Here is a 24,556-nt window from a genome sequence, read left to right on the forward strand (position 1 = left end):
AATTGGAAAAGTGTAACATAGGGCAAAAAGTGACCCTGTTTAAATGTGGTAAGAAAGATGCCTCTTGGCCCTTTCTGTTTTGTCATGCTAAACAGCTTGAGATATGCGAAACATAGTTTGTAAAGAGCCTGCATGTTTATATTTTTCAAAATTTTCTGTGCAAACATTTGAACTGTGTTGCAGGCAATCTGTTGAGGACAGGTGATGGCACTACTGTGGAGCTGAGTACATTTTGTGACTGAAGGTTATCTGGAAATTACTCTTTTAAAAAGAAAAAGGCAGTGAAGAAGTGAGGTGAAGATGTCCCACACAGCATGGATGTTAAAACAGTAGTGTCACAATGCAGACAATGAACAACACCTCTGTCTTTTGGGAAGCACAGCTGTCAGTTTTTAACAAGATTTTGTAACCTAGAGCCAGTGACAGCATCGCGTTGTTTCCTGCATCATCTTGCAGTGTGAGAAAGCCAATGCTCACTGAACTGTTTGAGCAAAGTCAAGAAAAATTCTTCTCTCCTACTGTTTTGATATCCCCCCCCCCCTTCCTTTTTTTTCCATCATAACTGTGTTTCTATCAACTTTTTCCCATTTGAACTTTGTTGTCTTGTATGGAGTAGAACTGACCTTTTGCAGGCATTTTAGGTGGGAGGATTTATTTGCCTACATGCATAACAGAAGTGTATTGATCCAGCTGTTTAACTGACACTTCTCTGCTGTGTTCTCATTAGTTGTAGTTCAGTTACTGTTTCTGAGAGCTTTGTGTTTTCCCATATTTATGCTCTTTTTTGACATGCAGGAATAAAACAGCTTAAAATTGTAGTGGTTTTGGACTTTGTGGAATGGCAATGTCAAATGAAATTCCCCCTTGTATAGTAATGGAAGGGGGGTTGCCTTATTTTTAAAGCAAACCAGAGATAGTAGGGGGTTGAAAGGCTTCTGTGAAGTATTAGAAGGGGCTCAGAAGCAGGTGGAGAGGGTTCATGGGAAAGTTGTATTATCTCCTTATCTAGTCCTCTTTACCTAAAAATCTTTGGGTGAGGAGGGAAATTAGTTGCAGCTCTAAGTGCTACAGAACTTTTTTGTTTAGAAGGCACTTTGTATGTATTTAAATAGCTAAATGTGTGCATCTGTGTTTAGTAAACCAGGAACTATTTTCAAGGGAATGAGGAGTCCAGTTGTACTTCATTGCTGGAAGTAAAATATATAAACTTTTAGTTTATGTACTTGCTCATTTACAAATTAACATAAGCTAGAAATTTGAAAGATGAATAGGAAAATGTTTATTGGATAAGTTTGGGAAGGAAGTAGCATAAATGCTTACTTGTTTTGCTAGATGTAATGGCTTCAGCATCTTTTTAATCAACTCATTATTGCCTGTTAGCACCATCTAGCTGCTGGTAGTGAAAAGTGTGTCCCTTCACACACACGCCTCCCACCCCACAGCCTCTCTGTTGTGAGAGGAGATGGTCTTGCACATACGGACCAATCCCTTGGTGTCTTTGAAGGTGTAACTTCTTTTTTCTCCTTCTTGGAAATTAAGTCTGAGATTATATAAAAAGCTGTGATTTGTGTCTGTTTCATCTCAAATAATTTTCATAGCTGTGCTTATTTGCTAGCTCTTAGGTGAGTACTTTGAGCATCTCATGACTCTCTAATGTGTATGCTCTGGAATTAAGACTGCCTCTTCGATATATTCTTCTGTTTTTCCAGTTGATTATTAATGTTCATCTGCTTTGACTCTACTGAGTGAGTTGCTATTCAACAGATAGCTATGGAGTGTAGTAGTTAACATTTTGATACAGGGCGTATGTTTTGTTCAAGTCTTCCATGGTACAGCTCTATAGGAAAATATAAAAATACCTGTCCTTTTGAGCTGTAGTTGATCTCACTTGAAGGAAGAGGTTGTAGTTTGGTTGGGTGGGGGGTTTTATTCTAGGCTGTTTTTTATATTTTGTTACACGTACTTTTGTTTTACACTGGAAGCATGTATAGGAAATGCGTAAGAAGCAGAGTTGTCTGTAATTGGTAAGATACCTGGATGACTGAGTGCATGAGAAGCACTCTTGTATTGTAGTAGCTGTGGATTGCAGGCCTCATTCTCTCTGAAGACTGAGAAATCAGGGGTGTTTTTGTGTTGTGCCTTTTATCTCTGCACCCTAGTAAGAGTCACTCTAGCATCACTTGTTTTCTGAGGCAGTTGCCACACAAATAGAACAGATATATTAGCTTTATCACAGCAAAGCCAAAGAATAAAGTCCAAACCCACGCAATTGCGACTGAGGGGCGAGAAAAAGACCATTTTAACTGCATTTGGTCCTTCCTTCCTTCCTTTTGCTTCTCCATTTCTTGTATAGCTTTCAGTATGTAGCACATATGTATGATTTCTGCTGTGCCATGTCCTTGCTCTTCCTAAATAAGCACATCTAGAGAAGTCCTTTATTAACACGAAGTTAGGGGAAAAAAAACATTACAAATTATTAATGATAGCCTTAAAACCCAAACCTTGCTAAATAGTAATTAGCAAAGCTGAACTTGGCTAATAAAAGGTCATAGAAGCAATTTGCTCTGCAGAGTGGAACCTTTTTTTTTTATTTTAATGCAGTCTTCGAAGCAGAGAAGATGAGAGAATAACTAAGCCAGGAGCTGTCTCCACACCTGTGAAGAATACAGATGATGCTTCTAAGACTATGGAAGAGGTGGCAGTTGAAAGAAGTGAAAAACAAACTCCACCACTCCCAGGTGAAAACATGAATTATCCATGTTGTTGAGAGTGGATGACCAATGAAAACTTTGTCACTGCATGTTTGTGGAATGATTCCCAAAGTCTTAGACTGAGCACTAATGACTTTTATTTCTGAATCTGTAGTCTTTATAACCACAATCTCATTTAGGGTTTTGATCCAGGAAACCTAAGTTTGCAGAGTCTGGCCATTACATAGAGGTCAAACTTCAGTGTTCAGAGCTATGTTTTTAGGTGATACTTGTAGAGATTTGTATGGACTTCTCAAGGTTACAATCTGTCATTTCTGAGAGGCAGACTATATCTGAACAAGGATGTAGTTAAGCCTGTTTAGAGCTACTGTTCGGAAGACAATCGAAAATACTCTGAAATGCTTTGTTGCTGTAGCATTTCCAACCTATAGTCGTAAGAACAAGAAGGCATTTTAACAAGTGCAGTACAACTAATAAAGCCAGACCACAATTTCATCTCTCTTTTCCAGAAGGGAATGATGAGCAGCAGATAAAAGCCAGATGGTATACTTAAATAAAATAAAAAAATATATAATATATATACAGTGATTATGACACTGTTCAGGACAGGCTGACTTAAAAGATTTTTGTTACAGAATGAGGCACTTCAGTGGAACTTGGAAAAAGAGAAACTATGCCGAAGGTTTAGAGGGAGCTGTTGTAAAGAGACTAGGTAGAATGAGAAAAAGCACATTCAAGCTTGAAAATATTTGATGCAGCAACTAGAATTAAAGAAAAAGTCTTAGGAGGTGACCTTATACCAGTGGTGTTAGGAAAAGATGCAAATGAAGTAACTTTGTTTGCCAGTATAGAAAAGGAATCGGCAGTGAGATTAGAAAGATGGATTCTATATTTCTATAAGATACTGAAAATTTCTAATTGGTATAATGCAAAGCCATCCAAGATAGGAGACCTTTGAGAGAGTTCTTAATCCAAAGTAGTGTAGTAATAGTTGGTCTGAGAGACTAGCAACAAGTGCTGTGGGGGTTTTGTTGTTTAGTGGAGAAGATGAAATGGTCTGGTTTTGAGTGAATGGCAAGAGACACACAGATATTTTGTCTGGATGGGAGTTTGGGATTTTTATTGAAGTTTGGGGATTTTTACCAAGTGGCAATTAGACCAGTAATCACAGTACTTTGAACGGCATAATGTGTCTTCTGAGTTTCTAGTTTTTCACTTCTGAGTGAGTTTAAGTTGGGTAGAGGGAGCCTACTGAAGAAGCCATTAAGCTCTTCATGAAGCTTTACTTTCTGCACTTTTAATGACCTAAGGGACATTTGAAACCTTCTGATGTTTTAATAGAACCAAAGCCAGTGTATGCACAAGGAGGTCAGCCAGATGTGGATTTACCAGTCAGTCCATCTGATGGTCCTTTACCAAATTCAACCCATGAAGATGGAATGCTTCGGTAATGTACTCTAAACTCTTTTTGGCTCTGCCTGGTCCTTGAGCAAGCCAAGCTTTTATTGAAGGTGACAACCTGCATAAATGTCCTGATGTAAAGTGCAATATGCTGTCCTGACACTTCTGTTAAGAAATTTTAGGATGAAGACTTTAGGGTTATTTCCTGAATTTTGTTGGCACTTCCATTGCATAATATGCCCTTTAAAAATCTATTAATTTTTTATGGAAATAAGCAGTTGCAATGTTGAGCTGGTGAAAAGAAATTGCACTGTTTATCCCTCCCTAGGCACCATCGCCCCTCCTGCTTTGTGTCTGTCTCCAGAGAGAAGAGACACTGTAGCAATGAATAAAGGTTATTGCAAAAGTGTGCAAAGTCACTCTGTGGAAATAAGTCTGCTCCAACTGGGATCTCTTTTAGGGACATTAGTGTACATGAGAATAGATCCTAGTTTGGTTTTGTCTCAAATATATCTTAATCTATTTAGAGACAAAATACATCTCCATGCAAACATAATTCTTTAGAAGGATCAACAATTTTGGAAGTGTCAGAGTACCTCACTTAAATCACTGTCTGATTGGAAGACAAGCCAAACTCACTAAATAAGTAAATACAGGTGGGTGTTTTGAAGCACTGCTAATAAAGGTGTTGTAATGCTGCAGTTGATCAGCAGTTAATGATATGCATAGTGTTATATCCTTCTAATTGAGAAATAGGCAAATTAGTTCTTTATATGCATTCAGTCTCAGATTTTCTAGGATATTTAATGCTATTACACCTCTAAATGAATGCTTTCTAAATCTCTAGGCCAAGTATGAAACTGGTGAAGTTCAGAAAAGGAGATAGCGTGGGCTTACGACTAGCAGGTGGCAATGATGTTGGCATATTTGTAGCTGGTGTTCTGGACGACAGCCCTGCAGCCAAAGAAGGATTAGAGGAAGGGGACCAGATTCTCAGGGTATGTCGAAAACAGCAACAATATGATTTTTCAGTTGTACCAAAGCAAAGTTTTCCTTTTGTAGAATATATTGCCTTTGTAGTTTAGCTTGTTTTTCCTGTATGTACTTCTTAGATGACTTGATAGCACTGAAGTCTCCTGTGACTGTACTGTTGCTAGCGAGGTTGGGAAGTCTTATCCCCAGTTTCTTGCGTGACTTGGTTGCTAAAGAAGCTGTTTCTTTTTTTCCCTCTTTTAACTGTTGGGCCAGTATATTGTCAGTGCTCTATATGTTACTGATACTCCATAATATTGTTAGAATATAAAATGAACTACCACCTATTATTCTGGAGGCTATGGTTTTATCAAGAAATAAAGTGAGACTGTTTGGAGGTACAAGAGACACTGAGATAAGTGCTTAATGTGTATGCATGGAAATGAATTTAAAGAAAAATCTTAGCATAAATTAGAATCTTAGAATAAGTTGGTTTAGATCTCCCATTCTATAATTAAATGTCTTTTATAATGTCGTATACTAAGTCAAACTGATTACTTCATTGATACCAGGTAAATAATGTAGACTTCACCAATATCATCAGAGAAGAAGCTGTCCTTTTTCTGCTTGATCTTCCTAAAGGTGAAGAAGTAACCATTCTGGCACAGAAGAAAAAAGATGGTAAATATTTGTGTAGTGGGAACAATGTAGTAGTGCATAACAGCTGAGCTCTGCCTTGCAGAAAAGTAGCACCTTATGAAAACTTAAGTTCTTCTGTCTTTGGGATAGATAAGTGCTACACATGGAGTAGAGATTTCTATCATGACAGCATGCCATCACTACAAGCACAATCCCCCTAATAAAAAAATCCTCCATAAAAAAACCCCAAAACTAGAAAAAAAACCCACCAAAAAGAAACCTTAGCATCTGACAAAAGTGTTGTCATGAAACCTTGATGGGATAGGGAGAGTCTGTTATGCTGTTGAAAACGAATGGTTCTGCTGATGTGCTGTGTGTACATAAACCTTATTTTCTCAGATGAATTCCTTCCAGGGGACCTGAATAAGCTTCCATTAGCATCAAATTCTTGACTATGACAGTTGAATTTGTTTGTAGAGTTTGCTATTAAAAATTATACAACTCTGAGGCATTAAAACTTCTTGAAGTAATACTGTGTATTTGAAATGGAATGTTAAGGTGAGCCACTGCTGTTGAGTAGTTCTGAGCAGTAGAATATCACTTGAACTTAGGTGATGCCTTCTGTTTTGGGGTTTCTTTTTCAGTTTATCGTCGCATTGTTGAGTCTGATGTCGGGGATTCTTTCTACATCAGAACTCATTTTGAATATGAAAAGGAATCTCCTTATGGACTAAGTTTCAACAAAGGTGAAGTGTTCCGGGTGGTGGACACTCTGTACAATGGCAAACTGGGTTCGTGGCTGGCAATTCGAATTGGCAAGAATCATAAGGAAGTTGAAAGAGGTATCATACCTAACAAAAACAGGTACGGTCTTAAAATACTGTAGTTGCTGCTTTGGAACTACATCTGTGTAATGAATGATTTGATACATCTGCAGGATGTAATTTGGAGAACTGGCTTAGTCACAAGTGACTGTGTTAAAACAAATTGAAGTTAATTATCTGATTTATGGTTTTGTTTATACTCTTGTATGGTCCACAAAACCCCCTTCACTTTATATAGCCTTGTGTCTTATACTGAAAATAAAGCTTTAGACAGCTTTATAACTGAGGCTGCAATTTCATTGTCAGTAGTTCAATCTTGTACGTTCTAATAGAGAAATGAGGAAAGTCTAACTCAGCACATGGTAGTGTTTTTTTGCAAGTGTAAGCTTGCTAGTCAAGCATTACTTCAGAATCTGACTTGCTTGATAACTGATGGGGATTTGTTGTCACCTTAGAGCTGAGCAACTAGCCAGTGTACAGTACACGCTTCCAAAGACAGCCGGAGGAGATCGAGCAGATTTTTGGAGATTCCGAGGTTTGCGTAGCTCGAAAAGAAATCTCCGAAAAAGCAGAGAAGATCTTTCTGCCCAGCCTGTTCAGACAAAGTTTCCTGCCTATGAAAGAGTTGTTCTTCGGGAAGGTATGGCTTTGTTGTTACCCTTGTGAGTTAACAGGCTTGTGTGGTTTGCTTTGTATTAGCCTATGCATTATGCAGACTATCTTGCACTTGGTTTAAGCCATCAGTATATTTTAACTATTGTTTGTTGTTTGTTTGTTGTTTCTTTTCAATTCCAGCTGGATTTCTCAGGCCTGTAACCATTTTTGGTCCAATAGCTGATGTTGCACGGGAGAAACTTGCTAGAGAAGAACCAGATATCTTTCAAATTGCAAGTAAGTCTGAGATCAGTTTTTTTCTGGAGTTCAGGGACAGTCAGTGTTCTTTTGCTAGATTATTTCTGTATTGCTGCTTTAGCTGTTTGCATGTTTAACAAGATGTTGGCAATGTAAAGTAGCAGGCTAAATGTAAGCTTTTTGACTGGTTGGTAGCTGATAATTCTCTGAATATAAAAGCAATGTTAGCTCCATTTATAGACTTCTCAAATCTCATTTTCATTCAGTGCTGCTTTATCCTACTTCTAAGTACTTTTCTAAACATGTAGTAGTTTTTATATCCACACTCGTGGGTAGATTCGTGTTATATTTTTGAAGCAGGAGTGTCTTCAATCTGAATTGACAATTTGAGCTGTAAAATGGTTTGGTTTATTGTAATAAAGGAATGTAGGCTACGTTGTCAGCTTACAACAGTTTGATTTATTGGTTTTTTTTTTTTTTTACTGCATCCTCTTTACTAGAAAGTGAACCGAGAGATGCTGGTACTGACCAACGTAGTTCTGGTATTATTCGTCTTCACACTATAAAGCAGATAATTGACAGAGTAAGTTCTTCATTATCATTTTTCTTGTAACACAAGAGTAAAACTGGTATCGTCAAGTGTCAGGTGTTCTTAAATGTAGGAGAACAACTGATGAATGTTTGATTTTATTTAAAAAAAAATCTTTGTCTTTTTGCTGCTAAGATCCAAAAAAACCAACTCGCCTCCTTTTTCTTGTCCATATTAAGAACTAGAAGTAATTCTAGGCTTCGTTGCAGGCAGTGTTGTCCTCTATCTGTTAAAGCTGTTTTAAGCTGTTTCTTCTTTTACTTAGTCATTGTGTTGACAGTACAGCTAGAAATGGCTACTTTATTTAATGGTGTCATTTGTCTTCCCCCATCCCAATTTACAAATTACTAATGATATTTTTTTGCAAGGGCTGTGGGGAAGAGTTCTTCACTCTCACTTCTTTAATATCACTTAAAATTCTAACATTAGTTCATGATAGGAGGCTCTACTGCTCACCTTTTTATTTCCTACAGTTCAAAATGTACATACCTATGTAGGCTGGTATTGGAATAGGTTTGATTTCTATTATTCAAGTGGGAAAAGAATTTAAATCGATGCTTTAAAACAGCAAACTCTGTGAAGACAATTCAAAATAAGTTTGTGGAAGATGCTTAAAATGTATCCAGTGTGTAAGGGATTCACTTTCTTGCCTCTGTCCTTTTTATCACAACAGGACAAACATGCTTTATTAGATGTCACTCCTAATGCAGTGGACCGTCTGAATTATGCCCAGTGGTACCCTATTGTAGTGTTCCTAAACCCTGATTCTAAGCAGGGTGTAAAGACTATGAGAATGAGATTGTGCCCTGAATCACGCAAAAGTGCCAGAAAGCTGTATGAAAGAGCTCATAAGCTACGCAAGAATAATCACCATCTCTTTACAAGTAAGGAATTGGATATAATATTTTTGAGTCGGAGGCGAGGGGAGAGCAACATCTTCTTCCAGTGTTTTCTGTGAATAGATCATGTCAAGGAGTTGTTGAGTTGTCCAGGTTCTCCTGCTCAATAACCAGTAGTTGATGGATTGTCATTTGCGTATGACTGCACAGAATCTGAAACACCAGAATGACATGTAGATCTGGTGGCTTTGCAGGATCATAAAACAAAATCAAACATTTGAATAAATAGGAAGATGATCTAGTTTGGGCTTTTTTTTTTTTCAGTCTAGATAAACTGAAGCCTGACTTTTTTCCTAAGCTACTATTAACTCAGTATTTCCTATGGGACAAAATGTCCTAAACCATGTCAGGCCTTAAGATTGATTCAAACGCTAATATTTACTATTTAGTCTCCTGGTTTTAACCTATCAGTTTATATTGCTTTTAGTAACATTCTTCTCATAGTCCTGCAGAAATCATAAATCAAACCAACATTCTGTGCTTCTAGCTACCATTAACTTGAATTCAATGAATGAAGGCTGGTATGGAGCTCTGAAGGAAGCAATTCAGCAACAACAGAACCAACTGGTGTGGGTTTCAGAAGGAAAGGTGAGAAATACTATGTATGAAAGAAAACAAAGAAGAAAGATTTTGGTGGGCTTTCTTTGTTGTTCTTACTGGTATTACAGGTATGGGCAAATAATTGTTGGAATGAAGTTTGGGGGTTTGGCTGGGTTTGTAGTTTGTTTGGTTTTTTCCATCTTTGTTTCTATTCAGGTAGAGCTCCTTTCACCTTCAAATCAATGAGTCCAGTATCGTACCACTTTAAAGTGTGGCTTTGTACCTTTTCAGACACCCTGATTTCCATGGATGCTATGCTTCCTTTACACTGATAGTTGCTCAACTCTTTAGTAAAATTAAAAGAGCTAGACTTCAGAAAAGGCTTTTATGTGTAAGCTTAACATCTTCAGCAACTGAAAGCAAATTTCTCGTCCCCTGTGATACTCAGCATTGTTGAATTTGCATATTGTTGCTGTACTGCTGGATTAGAAATCTGTGTACCAGACTTTCTGTTCAGAACAAGATAAGTGCATTCCATTTGTTCAATTCTTAATTATTCACAAAAAAAAATCCCTAGCTTTGCATTTCAAGTGAAATAACATTCTTAGAGAAGTTATTTCAATAAACTTTGATTTCTGTTTGACACAGGCAGATGGTGCTACAAGTGATGACCTTGATTTACACGATGACCGCCTTTCTTACCTCTCAGCTCCTGGTAGTGAATATTCCATGTACAGCACAGACAGCAGACACACATCTGATTATGAAGACACAGATACAGAAGGGGGTGCTTACACTGATCAAGAACTGGATGAAACTCTGAATGATGAGGTTGGAACTCCTCCTGAATCTGCTATTACACGATCTTCTGAACCTGTTAGAGAGGATTCTTCTGGGATGCATCATGAAACTCAGACTTACCCTACTTACACATCTCAAGCTCAGCCACAACCAAATCTCAGAATAGATTCTTCAGGTTTTAAAACTACTACTACTCAGCCGGTAAGAAATTAATTTTATACCCATATCAATATGCACTTACTTCAGGTTGCAACTTCTCTGGAACAAGAAATCTGTGTTCATATTCTGCTTACCAGTACCAATAGTGCACACAAGAATGTCAAAAGCAACAATAATATGTTACAATGAATTGGTGAATCATCTTGCCCTGTCTGTTGTAGTGACTCCTTGAGGCAGGAGGGGTATTGAAGTACTGTTTAACTCGATGAAATGTTTTATTTATTCTTCAACATAATGAATTAACAGAAGTGCTAGTGCATGATACTTTTCAAGTAAATGTCCCTCTACATCTGTCAGCTTTGATCAAAGCATTTAAATTATTTCAATATAAATCAAAAAGTTATACAGTGATTCAATAGTGGTATATTTAAAATATTTTAAACACTTCACAGAAAGCAGAAGCCTCACCTGCAGTCCCTTACCTTTCCCCGTCGCCTGAATCAAACCCTGCAACCTCATCAACCTCTGCAGTAAATGCTAATGTAAACCTAACTAATGTCAGACTGGAGGAGCCTACTGCTGCTCCTTACAACTCTTACCAACCACAGGCGGGCCCCTTAAGAACATCAAGTACTGAGGGAGCTCATATAATCCTAAGAGATCAAGAGCCATCATCTTTATCGCCGCATATAGATCCAGCAAAGGTACCTGTGCCACACTGTTGCGCTGATTTCCTGCTATACATCCAGCTAGCGCCTGATCTTTTTGTTTCGCCCTTATTTGGACAATTCTTTCTTTATTTTAATTTTTTTTCCTGTACAAGATCATTCAGGCTACAAAAACCAGTGTATCTGAATTGCTAAGCATCATGTAATGTTTTGTGTGCATGGCTTCAAACTACATGCTTCTCATTTCCTGAAAAGATGGCTTTTTTAAAAAGGGCTGCATTCGGTATTTTGATTTTACTTTGTGTGACTTTTCAGCTTGTGAGTGTTCTGCTGTTTACTGAGGCCTTGAGAAAATCAGTTACTTCCCTAAAATTGCTCTAGGTCTTTTTATACTTCAAATCATGCCAAATCCTTCATAATGAAAATGAATGAAATTTCTTGGGTGACACTGTATCAGCAATGCTAGAAATAACTTCAATATGTAAATCAATTTACTTCACACTTTCCAACCTCTGCAAAAAAGTGGCCCCTCGAACCTAGCCACAGCCCCAAACGTGTGAGACTGTTCCTCTTCCTTTTTTAATTGACTTCTGTGGTTTTGCTTAAAAATAGGACTAGAAGGGATCTTTTGAATCAGCAAGCTCAACTTCCTGTGATTGCAAACACTGCATCGAATTGCTCTGCTTTTATAACAAAATAAAATCCAATATTTACCTCTAAGATTTGTTCAAAACATGGAATTTCAAAGGCAGCTGCAGTTACCCTTCTTTTTAACTGAAAAGTATGCCTCTCTCTAACAGGTATACCGAAAGGATCCGTATGTTAATGAAGAAGTGTCCAGACAAAGCTACGTCTTAAAACAGCCAGCAATTAATCACCCAGTACAGAGACAGGAAAGAGACCCAAATCTGGTCTATGAATCCCAGGCTCAGTATGCAGAAAAGCAGCCCAGCAGGGACTATGAACAGTCAACATATAGGTATGATTCTACAAACTATGTAGATCAGTTTTCTCGTGGTTATGACGCTCGCCTACATTATGATGATCGCGTGCCCCCCTATGAGGAGCATTGGTCATATTATGATGAAAAGCAGCCGTACAACCAACCAAGAACAGCTTATGAAAACCAGCCACCTAGGGATCTTGATTCCAGACAAAATATAGAAGAGAGCACAGAACGTAGCTATTATCCAGCACAACCTCGTTTTGAGGATCCCCCTCCAATGAGCTATGATGGCAGACCTCGCTATGAACATGCACCCAAAAACTTCAGCTTACCACAAGTGCGATACGAAGATCAACATACTGTTGGATATGACACGCATGGTAGATACAAACAAGAAGCTCAGCCATACCAGTCAGCCATATCTCGGTCTCCTGAACCCAAGCCGTACTTTGACCCACATGTAAGAGGCTATGAACAAGGTCCTTCTCAAGCTTATAATGCTAAAGTGGGACAATATGAGCCTTCTCATAGCAGTTCAGGTGTTTCACTTCCTCCTCCTGCTTCATCACAAACCAAAACGGAAGTTTTGCCTTCTAACAGTAAACCACTGCCTACACCACCATCTCTAGCAGAGGAAGAGGATGATCCAGCCATGAAACCACAATCTGTGCGAAGTAGGGTTAAAATATTTGAAAGAAGAAGATCACCATCTTTGGAAAAAATGAAGGACCCAAGTGATACATCAACTGTCAAGGTAAGTTGTTTTAAGTTTTTTTTCATTCCTGCTTTTTGCTACTGAGAGTGCATTGCATGAAGTAAAATGCTGTCTTGGAAAGAAAATACTGCTTGTACAATAGGCTCTAGAAACCTAACTGCAGCATGTTCTAAAAGCAAAAGCTGAAACCTGTACTAAAAACAATGAAGGGCAACTTACTTGCTGAAAACTCCTGTTCATCTATCACCAGTGTTTCATTCTGGTTTTCCTTTAAGGGGAGGGGGTGGACAGTCTTAATTTTCTTACTCGACATGCTGTATCTTCCTGAATGTTAGAATCGAAGAGAAATATGTTGTACTTTTTTTACAGCCTCCAGAAATAGCACCTAAGCCTACACTCACAACTGTGGGTGGTCCAAAACCAACTTCTCAAAGCCAGTATGAACACGACAAAACAACTTACAGGTAGATGCACTGCTATTTCATTTAGTTTTCAATATAAGATTATAATATTCAGAAAACACTTCTTATTGTTTCAAGTTGGAAACTTCAGAGTCTGAATGTGTCACTGTGATCTCTGTGTCCATAGTAAGGTAGGGCATGAAGTCAGTTCCCTGGGAGATTTCTGGGAATTTGGGGAGGAGCACAACTCTGGTACCAGCATTTTTGAGGAAGAAACTTAGCCAATATCTCCATCTTACTTGTTTCTATGCTTGAGATAATTGGAAAGTAAAACAAAAGGGAAAAGATAAGGTAGAAAAATAAGGATTTTCTTTGTGCTGTGCCACAGCTACTTTCCATGTGGTACAGGTTAAAAAGGCAAGCTGTGCAATTACAAGTCTTACATTTTGGTTGCTTTGTTAGTAACTAGATTATGGAACACAACTTTCATTTGGATACTTATGCTTGTTCGGCTGTGGAAAGCATCTCTATTATTATTCTTGATTAGGGCCCCAGAACCACAGAGACCTCAAGTGAAGCCACCTGAAGACATTGTGCGTTCAAATCATTATGATCCTGAAGAAGATGAAGAGTACTATCGGAAGCAGCTCTCATACTTCGATCGCAGGAGTTTTGAAAATAAGCCATCTGCACAGGTTGCTGCCAGCCATCATTCTGAGCCCACTAAACCAATACATTCGCAGAATCAGCTGAATTTCACCAGTTATGCTAAGTAAGTTCGGGCATTTATTTTTCTTCAGTTTGAAAAAGGAGGGAGGTCCTTGGAATTAAACCAGAAACTTTGCCTCTGACAGTGGAATTCCAGGGATTCATTGTGTCTAACTGAAATTACCTTGAGTTCACAAAATCATCTTCTCTGTTCAGGAGTGGCTTCAGTTTGAAAACAAAGAACTCTAACTTTTTGCTCCGGTAGATGAAGTAAATTTTTGTTGGTTTCAGGACCTTTGACATGTTAGTACTTAGGCTTACCACTTACTAACAGAGCATAACAAAGTATTTCCTTTAGTCTGTCTAATGCTGAGTGCTTAAACATCTTTCAAAGCAGAGGGTTTGTTTTTTTTCTAGTTTTGCTTGTGTTTATTCTGTAGACAGGCTTGTACGCTTTAGCCATGTTTGGTATTAGGAAACTGAGCCTTCAGGGAATATTACTGAGGCTGGAATTTAGTGTATTGATGGAAACATCTGTTTCCTGTATTGTTCTGCTTCCTTAATTTGGAACATTTTGATACAGAAATTGTGTAAAAGCTTGTACACAGATTTAGCTCAAGTAAAGAACTGGCTATGCTGGTGGATACTTAGACAAACTTTGTCAATACTCTCTACAGTTAACTGAACTTCCAGTATCTGTTTTAATTCAACAGTGTGTGACTGCTTTTCTGAAAAGCTGTCCTTGCTTGCTCCGCGCAGGCAGAAAATTGGGCATTTCTGAAGGCTTTGGTTGCGTTGGTGCTCAAACTCTGGGCTACTCAGGTGAAGCTGAAAATCTGGTAATTTTAAATGAAAATGAGGTCCTTAGAGTAAAGTGATAAACTAGCTTTCTGAAGTTCTACAGTGCTGAGTGTGTGTGCAAGCAGCTTTTCATGTACAAAATGCATTATTCTGGTGCTTGCCTTAAAGGATATGAGCTCAGCGATCCTATTCTTAGCTTGTGTGATATCTATCATTTCCACTGTCTTCCTTTCTGAACTGAGAACACAAGAATTTTTCCAAATGCTTGATAGGTTTTAAAGGATTCAGGGATTTGTGTTGTTTTGTTTTCCTAATCAGGAGGTCTGTGTATCATAACTATTGCTTATATTACTTATTTACATGCTAAGGAAGGAATGCTTATAGTAATCTGTAAACAGTTCTGATCTTCAGTCAAGGATTTTATTTATCCTTCCTATGCACTTGCCCAGTGTCTTCTGATGGAAAGATGGGAACATATTTGTCCTGCTCTCTGGGATAAACCCAAACCCTAGTGGCTGGCCTCTTATTGCAGCTACTTCATTTTCAGAATTGTTCCCACATACAAAAACCGATGTTACCCCAAATTACTCATTTGGATCTGTTGCCATTGTAAAGGCAAGTAATGTTTTGGGAGGAACACTGTGAACTTTCATCAAGTAATTGTGAAGACTAAAATTTTTCAGATGGAGGACATTGCAAGCTTCCATTGTATTTCCATTACCCTGAGCAGTAGGACTGCAAAACTGCTATTAAGTGAGAGAGATTGTTCCATACTTCTGTGGCTGCTTAGTTCTGGTTTTATTTGGATCATGAGTTAGTGTGTAACTACATGGCTTGTATTTATGGGAAGGTGACATTACTGCTAGGGAGGAATAAGAGAATACTGTTTTTAAAGTTAAGTTTCATGTATCAGAGGACAAAGATGTGTAAGGGTTTGGGTGTGTTGTTTTTTGTTTGGTTTTTTGGGTTTTTTTTGAGAAGAATGTAACCCTTAACAGGAAGGGACAAACATGGGAAAGAAAATTTACCCAGGGTAGTCCAGTGCAAATAGACAAAGATTAAAATACTAACGTTACTTGCTTGCCTTTTTTTAACTTTCTTCAGTGAATGTATATGGTAATTGCTAGTCTGTGAATAAACTTCTCTAAAAATAGAGGACTAAATTTGGATGATAGAGGAACTGTTGATCATGCATCATCTGTATAATGCCTTCTGGGTACACAGGACAGGTTTTATTTACTCATGAGCAAATAGCTACAACTTTTTCAGTTGTTAATGTTAAACTACATGAAGTTCTTTGCCTCTGAGTATTGTGGAAGCATGTATTTTTCCCACTTGTGCATGTACGAATTTGTTTGCTCTTAATTTGTTGGGGTTTATTTGCATCCTTTATTGTGCCATAACTAAAGCTGCTTTGCATGGGTAATGCCATACCAGCATTTTACAGTTGTCAGTAACTGTGGAATAAGGGATATCTCCTGATATGAGAACTTGTAGATAAACGTGTTTTAGTGGATCTAGTTGGAGCAATTTGAGGCTTCTATCCCTACAGGTGAGAGCAGTGCATTATTCTTTTTCCCTGCTTGGTTCAATGTAGTGAACTACATTCACTTATACTGTGGAAATGAGGTAGCTTACCTGAAATTTGGAATGACTAGGTTTTAAGATACACAAATGGACCAGTTACTGCTCCTTGCTGCCTCCTCAGATCAGGCTGTATTCCATGTTAATTTCTTAAACCACTTTAGCTGAGCTGGTGAGTGTCTGATACCTGAAGCTATTTGAATGGAAATGGAAAATGAGCAGTGCAGTTCAATAAATTTTCTGTTCTGTGCTGAGTCTTATAACCCATTGCTCAGTGATTTGTTCTAGTTTAATTCTCCATAATTTCAAATTAGTGTATTTGTAGCAAATGAAGTGGGGAAACAGCTTGGAAAATGGCATATAAGTAATTAGAGGAAATTCATTTATATCCTCCAAAGTTGTAAGCAGGCATTTTGTTGTGGACCACCTTCACTGCATACAAGTTCTGAACAATGTAGTTAAGATTGTAGTTGACCCTTGAACAGGAGCCTATGCCAGGAGAATAAGATTAGTGAGAATGTGAAGAATATTAAGCACAACTTTGTGCTTATTGTTTGTCATGGCTGTCTGTTGTGCTCCCTCCATCAAAATGCACCATCCTTTCCATTTTCTAATTCATCAGAAAGCTGGCAAACAATTTGGATTAGGTGTGGAGTGTGGTAGGTTTTGGTTGGTTGGTGTCTTTGTTTTGTTGGAGTTTTTTGTTTGGTTTTGTATGGTTATTTACCTTCCCCCCCTGCCCGGACATTTAGAGTGCTTCTCTTCCCTGATTAATAGTCCCTCTGGGAAGCAGTGATTTCCAGCAGGCGGTGTACTAAGGAAGTAGCAGCTACCCACCTGGAACAATAACAGTGAATGTATGTGCAGCAATAACTTAGGGACTTACGTAAAGTTAGGGGGAGTGGAAGCTTACACAGCAGATTTGAAGTGATTTTTTTCTTTCTTTCTTCCTATTTTTTAATACTGATTCTAAGAGAGACATTCATATATAGGCTGTTTAGCTCACAGAGCAGCACATTCATGTGGTCATCAAGCATACTTTGAAAAGTTCATCAGCCCTTTTCTTAGTTTCATAACTACTCTGAAGCAATAGCACTGATGTCCAAAGTTGTGACCCAATACACTTTTATCAATGTACAGAAAGTGAAGAGGTAAGAGAGAGGCATCCACAAGTGAAATGTGTTTTCTTGCAACATAAGCAAAATAAGTATTAAAAGCCAAGGGAAGGTCTTCAGTATATTTTTGGTTTCCTGTCTCTCCTGGGGTTCATCAATAGTTGTTCTGAGACGTAATTTCAGGAACTGTGGAATGTGATCAGAAGAATTTTATGGTGTGGGCTCTGCTATTGATAGTGCTTTAGAAACCCTTGCTATGAATGTACCCTCAGAACATGATCTTCAAGGCCTTCATTGTTTGTATCTTAAGACTGAAGAAATTAATGCAGATTAGATAATGAGAGATTTGGGATTTGTGTTTTGTTTACTTTTTTCAATATATTGAATACCTTTGCTTAAACAGATTGTAACAAATGGATTAGTGTAATCTCCTTCTTAATTTCAATATCTGTCAAGATCTTGACCACTTCTTAATTCACTGACAATCTCACATCATATCTAGTTAGGTGATCATTCTGTATGTGCATATGGTAAATGTCATAGCAGAAACATCACTGTTGTAAGTAACATCTGCTTCAACAATCTTCTTGTGTGAGAACTACTAGGACTAACAAAAACTGTGAAGAAATAATATGCTCAAGATAAAATGACTATTTTCTTTCATTCTTCTGTTGCTGTTTGCTTTGCCATCACCTAGATTTCTTGGCTCTTACACTAGCTATGACTACTTGAAAAGGAACATCAAGTGGTAAGACTGTTGTTGTGAGGATGTTTGCAGGTGTCCTCTCACTGTTACATTCCATCACAGGCATTATGTGCAATTAAAATTTTAAACGCACAAATTCTGAAAGAAAGTGCAATAAGTTGTACTCTGGAACTACAGGTGTATGTGGAACAAACCATTTCCTGAACTAAACTTCTGGAGAAATATTTCTAGTACATGAAAAATGCTTTGAAAATAAGACTTTAAAGTTAACTATACTATGCACATAAAGCTAGTGAAGCTTAAGCTGATTGCATTTCTAATTAAGATGGCATTGGTCAAATATTAGGTGTATTTAGAGAAGTTGTACTAGAATCCATTGACCTATTGGCTAATTATGCTTTTCAGAAAAAAAAAATCCTCACCCCCTACAAAAGTGGTTTTATATTTTTATTTTGAAGAGCTGCTAAATTCAAGAACACACGTTCATTGAAATTACCCCAGATGAAATTAAAAAATTAACATCTTGCAGGCAATTATGCAAATACACCTGAAATGTCATCTGCCTTTTGTTTGCCATGGTTTGTGCTACTAATCTTCTAAGGATTCAATGTTGTCTAAATCTCTTGTGCCTATCAATAAATGTTTTTATACTTGAGACAGCATATTAAAGACAATCGTGTTTTGATGTTTATAGGAAGAGAAGGAAATCAGGTGACCATAGAAGAAAAAATAGCAGTGAATGCAGGAGCTCAGAGCCTTGAGGAAACTGCAATTGAAAGGTGGTGTGTTTTTTGTAATATTTCAACAGGGGTAAAACACCCGATGCTGAATCAATGGATAGGCCTGTTGGTGAAAAACGCTATGAGCCCATCTCTCAAGTTACAACTCCTCCTCCTGTTTCTTCAGTCCAGTATACACAACCTCAGTCCATTAATAGTCCCGTCCTGTCTATTCCAGCACATCACAAGCCTGCACTTTCTGAAGGTGAGCAGTTGAAATGCTAACCTGTTTTATGTGGTAACAAGTATCACTTGTATCGTGCTTGTGTGGTTGCTTCAACATGTCTAAAGTGGTAACTAGTGCTCTCCAAGAGGAATCTGGAATTTAGTGAAAACAACTTTTAAATACATCATGAGGTAGAGCTTTGTGAAATGATTTGGTGATCCTGTCTGAAACTACCTTGAGATATTGTCACTTCAACTCTTTCATCTTTGGTAGTCTTAAAGATGAAGTAACATTTTTCAGTACTTAAATAATGTCCTTCTCTATGCCATGGACCACAATCTTTAGGCATCACAGTATAACTAAGGTTGGAAGAGACCTCGAGGATCATAGAGTCCAACCTATAAACACAGACCCCATGACTAGACCATGGCACCAAGTGCCGCGTCCAATCTCCTCTCGAATGCCTCTAGGGACGGTGACTCCACCACCTCCCTGGGCAGCCCATTCCAATGACGAATGACTCGCTCGGTGAAGAACTTCCTCCTCACCTCGAGTCTAAACTCGAGGCATGAGGTATATGCTCTCAAAACAAAAGAATAAGATGTTTTCACTTTCAGACGGAGAGGATTGCGTAGTACAACTGAATTCTGCAGGTTTGCAAATACACAATAGTATTTCAGTACGGGCTTTCTCGTTTTGTTATGCCATAAATCAGCCTAAGCTTTTTATTGAAATGTTATACCAGTGTATTTAATGGAGCTCTTTAATGAAACATTAGACCCTGAATGTAGAAAACATTAGAGGACAGGTGAGCTAAGCTGATCCTGTACGTATTTTACATAGTAGGTTAAGAATCAACCAAAGTATATTCTTCTATGGTAGCATGTGTGACTGGGAATTTCTGCTAGTTACTGACAAATGCTGATATTTTGATTTGTGTTGCAGTTAACTCTGTGTCTGACCCTCCTCCACCTCAGACTAAGTCAGCAATTTTCAGATCCTCTAGAGAGGACACTGTGCAGTCCACTTTTTATCCTCAGAAAAGCTTCCCGGACAAAGGCCCTGTTAACGGAACTGAGCAGATTCAGAAAACAGTCACTCCTTCGTACAACCGCTTTACAACAAAACCTTACACTAGTGCTGCGAGGCCCTTTGAGCGCAAGTTTGAAAGCCCTAAATTCAACCATAATCTCTTGCCAAACGAAGCTCAACATAAACCAGAGTTGCCATCAAAGTCTCCAAATTCTCCTCAACCAATTTTGAAAGCACACAGCTCATCGCAGCCCTCTGAGTTTGATAGTGGGATGGATACCTTTGCTGTACAGGTCGACAAGCCTAAATATCAACCAAATAATGTTAATGCTGTGCCTAAAGCCATTCCTGTAAGGTAGGATGCTGCTTTTTCATTTCTTTTAGTACATCTATGAGAGTTCATCTGGGAAAAACACAGCTATTTTGGGGGGGTTTGGTTTTTTTGGGTTTGGGATTATTTTGCTTCATGGTGGGTTTTTTGGGGTAATTACTTCATTTTGGTTTGTTGTTGATTTTGTGTGTGTTTGTTTTTCTGTTGATGGTATAGTTGAAAGATGGATACTCATACTAATAATGAAATATTTTGGCATATGGTAATCCCTTGTCTTCTCAATGTGTTTGTAGAAGATGGAATTGATTTCGAAGGGTAGCTGTTGCTCCAAATTGTATTCATTGTGGAATTAATTTTGAAGGGTAGCTGATGCTCCAAACTGTATTCATTGTGTCCTTAGACACCTCCTGGTACAGTTGTTTAAAGGATATTCTAAAAGTACTTGTAAGAAGAGAAGTCACTCAAATAGTTTCATACTGGATCTCTTCATTGTTTAAAAGTAGCTTGTGCTTGCCTAGTATCCTTTAAATGTAAGAATTAAGAGCAACAGTTAGCAAATAGCTTAAGAATGTAGCAGTGACACTAACACTTGCAGAACAAAGTTTTATTATTCTTTGATTTTTAAAAAAAAAAGGATATATGAACAAGTTCTGAAATCTTGCAGAATACAGAATTAACCAGCTTGGAAAAGACCTTTGAGATCAAGTCCAACCTATCGTCCAACACCATCTAATTAACTAAAACATGGCACTGAGTGCCTCATCCAGTCTCTTTTAAAACACTTCCAGTGATGGTGACTCTACCACCTCCCTGGGCAGCCCATTCCAATGGGCAATCTCTCTTTCTGTGAAGAATTTCTTCCTAACAGCCAGCCTAAACCTCCCCTGGCACAGCTTGAGGCTGTGTCCTATTCTGTCACAGGTTGCCTGGGAGAAGAGACCAACCCCCATCTAGCTACAACCTCCCTTCAGGTAGTTGTAGACAGCAATAAGGTAATCTCTGAGCCTCCTCCTCTCCAGGCTAAACAACCCCAGCTCCCTCAGCTGCTCTTCATGGGGCTTGTACTCCAAACCCCTCACCAGTTTTGTTGCCCTTCTCTGGACATGTTCCAGCATCTCAACAACTTTCCTAAACTGAGGGGCCCAGAACTGAACACAGGACTCAAGGTGTGGCCTAACCAGTGCTGAGTACAAGGGCAGAATGACTTCCCTGCTCCTGCTGGCCACTCTATTTCTGATGCAGGCCAGGATGCCATTGGCCTTCTTGGCCACCTGGGTACACTGCTGGCTCATGTTCAGCCAGCTGTCAACCAGTATCTGCAGGTCCCTTTCTGGTTAGCTGTTCTTCAGCCACCCTGACCCCAGCCTGTAGCACTGCATGGGGTTGTTGTGGCCAATGTGTAGAACGTAGATGGGTTAAATCTCATGCCGTTGGACTCTGCTCATCTGTCCAACCTGTCAAGGTCACTTTGCAGAGCCCTCCTCCCTCTAATAGATCAACACCTGCTCCCAACTTGGTGTCATCTGCAAATTTACTGATGATGGACTCAGTCCCCTTGTCCAGATTATCAGTAAAGATATTGAATAGGTTTGGGCCCAATACTGATCCCTAGGGGACACCACTAGGGACTGGCTGCCAGCTGGATGTGGCACTATTTACCACCACTCTCTGGGCTCGGCCCTCCAGCCAGTTCCTAACTGTGGGCTGATAGCTTGGCCAGGAGTTTGCTGTGGAGGACGGTGTCAGAGCCCTTGCTGAAATCTAGGTAGACTACATCCACAGCCTTCTCCACATCCACCAGGCACATCACCTGGTCACAGAAGGAGATCAGGTTGGTCAGACAGGACCTGCTGATGTTTCAGAATCTCAGAAATGTAAGAGAGGATTGAGTCCTGTTTGTTCTTAAGCACCTGCGAAATATTTTGATGCTAGTGTTGTAGAGTGCTAAAAATTTTGAGATTCCTGGTTCTTTGAGTGCAGTTCTGTAGAATTTCACCTGAAATCTACTCATACTTGCCATTTGGTAATGTTTTATGCTTCTCTTTTATTTCCATCCTGGCAGCTTTGAGAAACATGGTGTAGGGCTCTTTTGCTTGGTGGCTGGGTTTTGGTGGGGTTTTTTGGTGTTTTTTTTTACAGGCTTTGTTTTTCATCTTTATCTGACTAGAAGGGTTCAGTGTGGCTTGGGGGTTATGAGTTATGACTTTAACATGAGGAGTAATAATGGAAGTTATGGGAGGTAGAAGGACTTCATAATGTTAATTGCATTGAATTTTTACTAAGCTTAAGTGTGTAGCTTGGGTGAACATTTTCAGATTTTATGGGTTTTGGGGTCTCTTTCTGAAAATACTCGTTCTCATGGCAGAACATGAACTACTTTGGACTGAATTGTCCCTCACAGTCAAATGTGGGACGTGTCTAATGCTTTCCTGAAAAGTGTTAGTCTACTCTAGGTTGTACTCTGTTAAAACATTAGAGCAAAGTATGCCACTGACTTTCAGGTGGAAAATACTGATAAAACTGCTAGGCTTTCTGTCTTGTATTCAGCCCTTCAGCACTTGAGGATGAGGAGGAAGAAGATGGACACACTGTTGTAGCCACAGCAAGAGGTGTATTTAACAGCAACGGTGGTGTATTGAGCTCCATAGAGACTGGAGTTAGTATTATTATACCACAAGGAGCCATTCCAGAGGGAATAGAGCAAGAAATATATTTCAAAGTCTGCAGAGATAACAGTATACTTCCACCTTTAGACAAAGAGAAAGGTAAGAGCTGGCACTGTACACTGTGCTGTTACTTAATTCACTTCTTTCAAGCAGAAAAATAGAACATAAAAATGCTTCAATATATTTCTGTATATATCTCACAGGAAGTATAAGGGAAACAATATTCTGCTTAATATTGAAAACTGCAAACAAGGTGGAGGCTGAGTTCTAACTTAAGGGTGTTTAACTTGTGGGCTTTTAAGCACTGATTTTAAACTTACCTTGTGTGACAAAGGAAGGTTCTAAATTATTTTTTCAAGAATCTTTGGAATTGTAGATTCCCCTAAAGAGTGCAGAGATGTACTCTGGGCATTCTTGTTAGAAATATTTCTTCTTTTCAGCACCAATAGAATTTTAAAGCATGTGATGTAAACTAATTTGACCTGATTTAAATACTTGGAATTTACTTCAGCACTTGAAAATACTCAGCTGTTGTTTTTGTCTGGTTTGGTTTTCAATTTCTGTAGAGAAAACAGCTTCACAATTGAAAACAAGAAGGAAAAAAAAGTAAATATCTAATTTATATAAATAAGTGTATTCCCAACTCTTACTGTTAAGGGTTGACTAGTGTTACACCAAGCTTGTCTTTCTTACCACTAGTGCCATGCACATTCTTCTCCTGACCTGTCAGATTCCCACTTCCTTCAAGTCAAGAAATTTGAAGGGGTTAACTTCTTGAATGACTTGCAATATGCAGTTGCTTTACAAACCAAACAGGCATGTTCCACTATGCAATAATCTTACATTAACATTTGGAATTTCAATACTAAGAATAGACCTGTGTATTTGTGTATTTTGACTGTTGTGCTAAAGGTTTAAGCTCTTGAGCTGCTGAAGGCTTTAGTCAGCCAAATGTGCCATAAATCCACACAGGCAGAAAACGTTTCAGCTGTAGAGCAGAGAGAAGCACAAACAAGGCTGCTTACAGATATGGGAATTTATTTGTTTTGATGCACTTGCTTGGAAATCATGTTCCATTGAAAAATCACTTGAGTGCTCTTAAAGACTGAGCAACAGCTTTGCTAAATGCTTTTCTTTACTGGCAGGTCAAAATGTTCCTGTTTTTCTCAAATTTGCCTAGCAGCTCTGCAGTGTAGTTATGTAATGCTTGGAGCCCATTTCAAGGCAAAGCAGTAACAGGTTTTTCCTTCTCTTTACTATAGGTGAAACACTTCTCAGCCCCTTGGTAATGTGTGGGCCTCATGGACTAAAATTCCTGAAGCCAGTGGAGCTGCGCCTGCCACACTGTGCGTCTATGACCCCTGATGGTTGGTCTTTTGCTCTAAAATCCTCCGACTCCTCGTCGGGTATGCTGTCCTCCCTCTGTCCTTTTGGGGCTTTTGGGTGCTATCGTATAATTTAAGTTAATTTGGCTGAAAGTGATGCTGTGTAATATAAAGAACTCAATCATTGTATTTGTGTCAAACTCTCCCATTTCACTTTCATTACAGA

General features: G+C 38.7%; 1 protein-coding gene across 9 annotated transcripts in view; it reads left to right on the top strand.

The window, feature by feature from the left end:
* TJP1 (tight junction protein 1) overlaps positions 1–24,556 on the top strand; it is a 192,482-nt gene that overhangs the window by 163,225 nt on the left and 4,701 nt on the right. For 4 of the 9 annotated variants that reach the window (XM_068143968.1, XM_068143973.1, XM_068143976.1 and 1 more), the window contains 19 exons: positions 2,602–2,738; positions 4,053–4,158; positions 4,960–5,110; positions 5,657–5,765; positions 6,368–6,587; positions 7,003–7,187; positions 7,343–7,438; positions 7,900–7,982; positions 8,662–8,872; positions 9,375–9,475; positions 10,076–10,429; positions 10,840–11,091; positions 11,856–12,755; positions 13,086–13,180; positions 13,665–13,889; positions 18,840–19,015; positions 19,922–20,363; positions 22,887–23,104; positions 24,268–24,411. In XM_068143968.1, the coding sequence (XP_068000069.1) occupies positions 2,602–2,738; positions 4,053–4,158; positions 4,960–5,110; positions 5,657–5,765; positions 6,368–6,587; positions 7,003–7,187; positions 7,343–7,438; positions 7,900–7,982; positions 8,662–8,872; positions 9,375–9,475; positions 10,076–10,429; positions 10,840–11,091; positions 11,856–12,755; positions 13,086–13,180; positions 13,665–13,889; positions 18,840–19,015; positions 19,922–20,363; positions 22,887–23,104; positions 24,268–24,411 (4,205 nt within the window). The remainder of the gene's footprint in view (positions 1–2,601; positions 2,739–4,052; positions 4,159–4,959; positions 5,111–5,656; positions 5,766–6,367; positions 6,588–7,002; positions 7,188–7,342; positions 7,439–7,899; positions 7,983–8,661; positions 8,873–9,374; positions 9,476–10,075; positions 10,430–10,839; positions 11,092–11,855; positions 12,756–13,085; positions 13,181–13,664; positions 13,890–18,839; positions 19,016–19,921; positions 20,364–22,886; positions 23,105–24,267; positions 24,412–24,556) is intronic. The other 5 variants (XM_068143970.1, XM_068143974.1, XM_068143969.1 and 2 more) reach the window with 4 other exon arrangements.

This window comes from Melanerpes formicivorus, unplaced genomic scaffold, assembly GCF_026170545.1.
Source record: "Melanerpes formicivorus ecotype bairdi unplaced genomic scaffold, bMelFor1.0.p_v2 SCAF_10, whole genome shotgun sequence".
NCBI classification, from domain to species: Eukaryota; Metazoa; Chordata; class Aves; order Piciformes; family Picidae; genus Melanerpes; species Melanerpes formicivorus.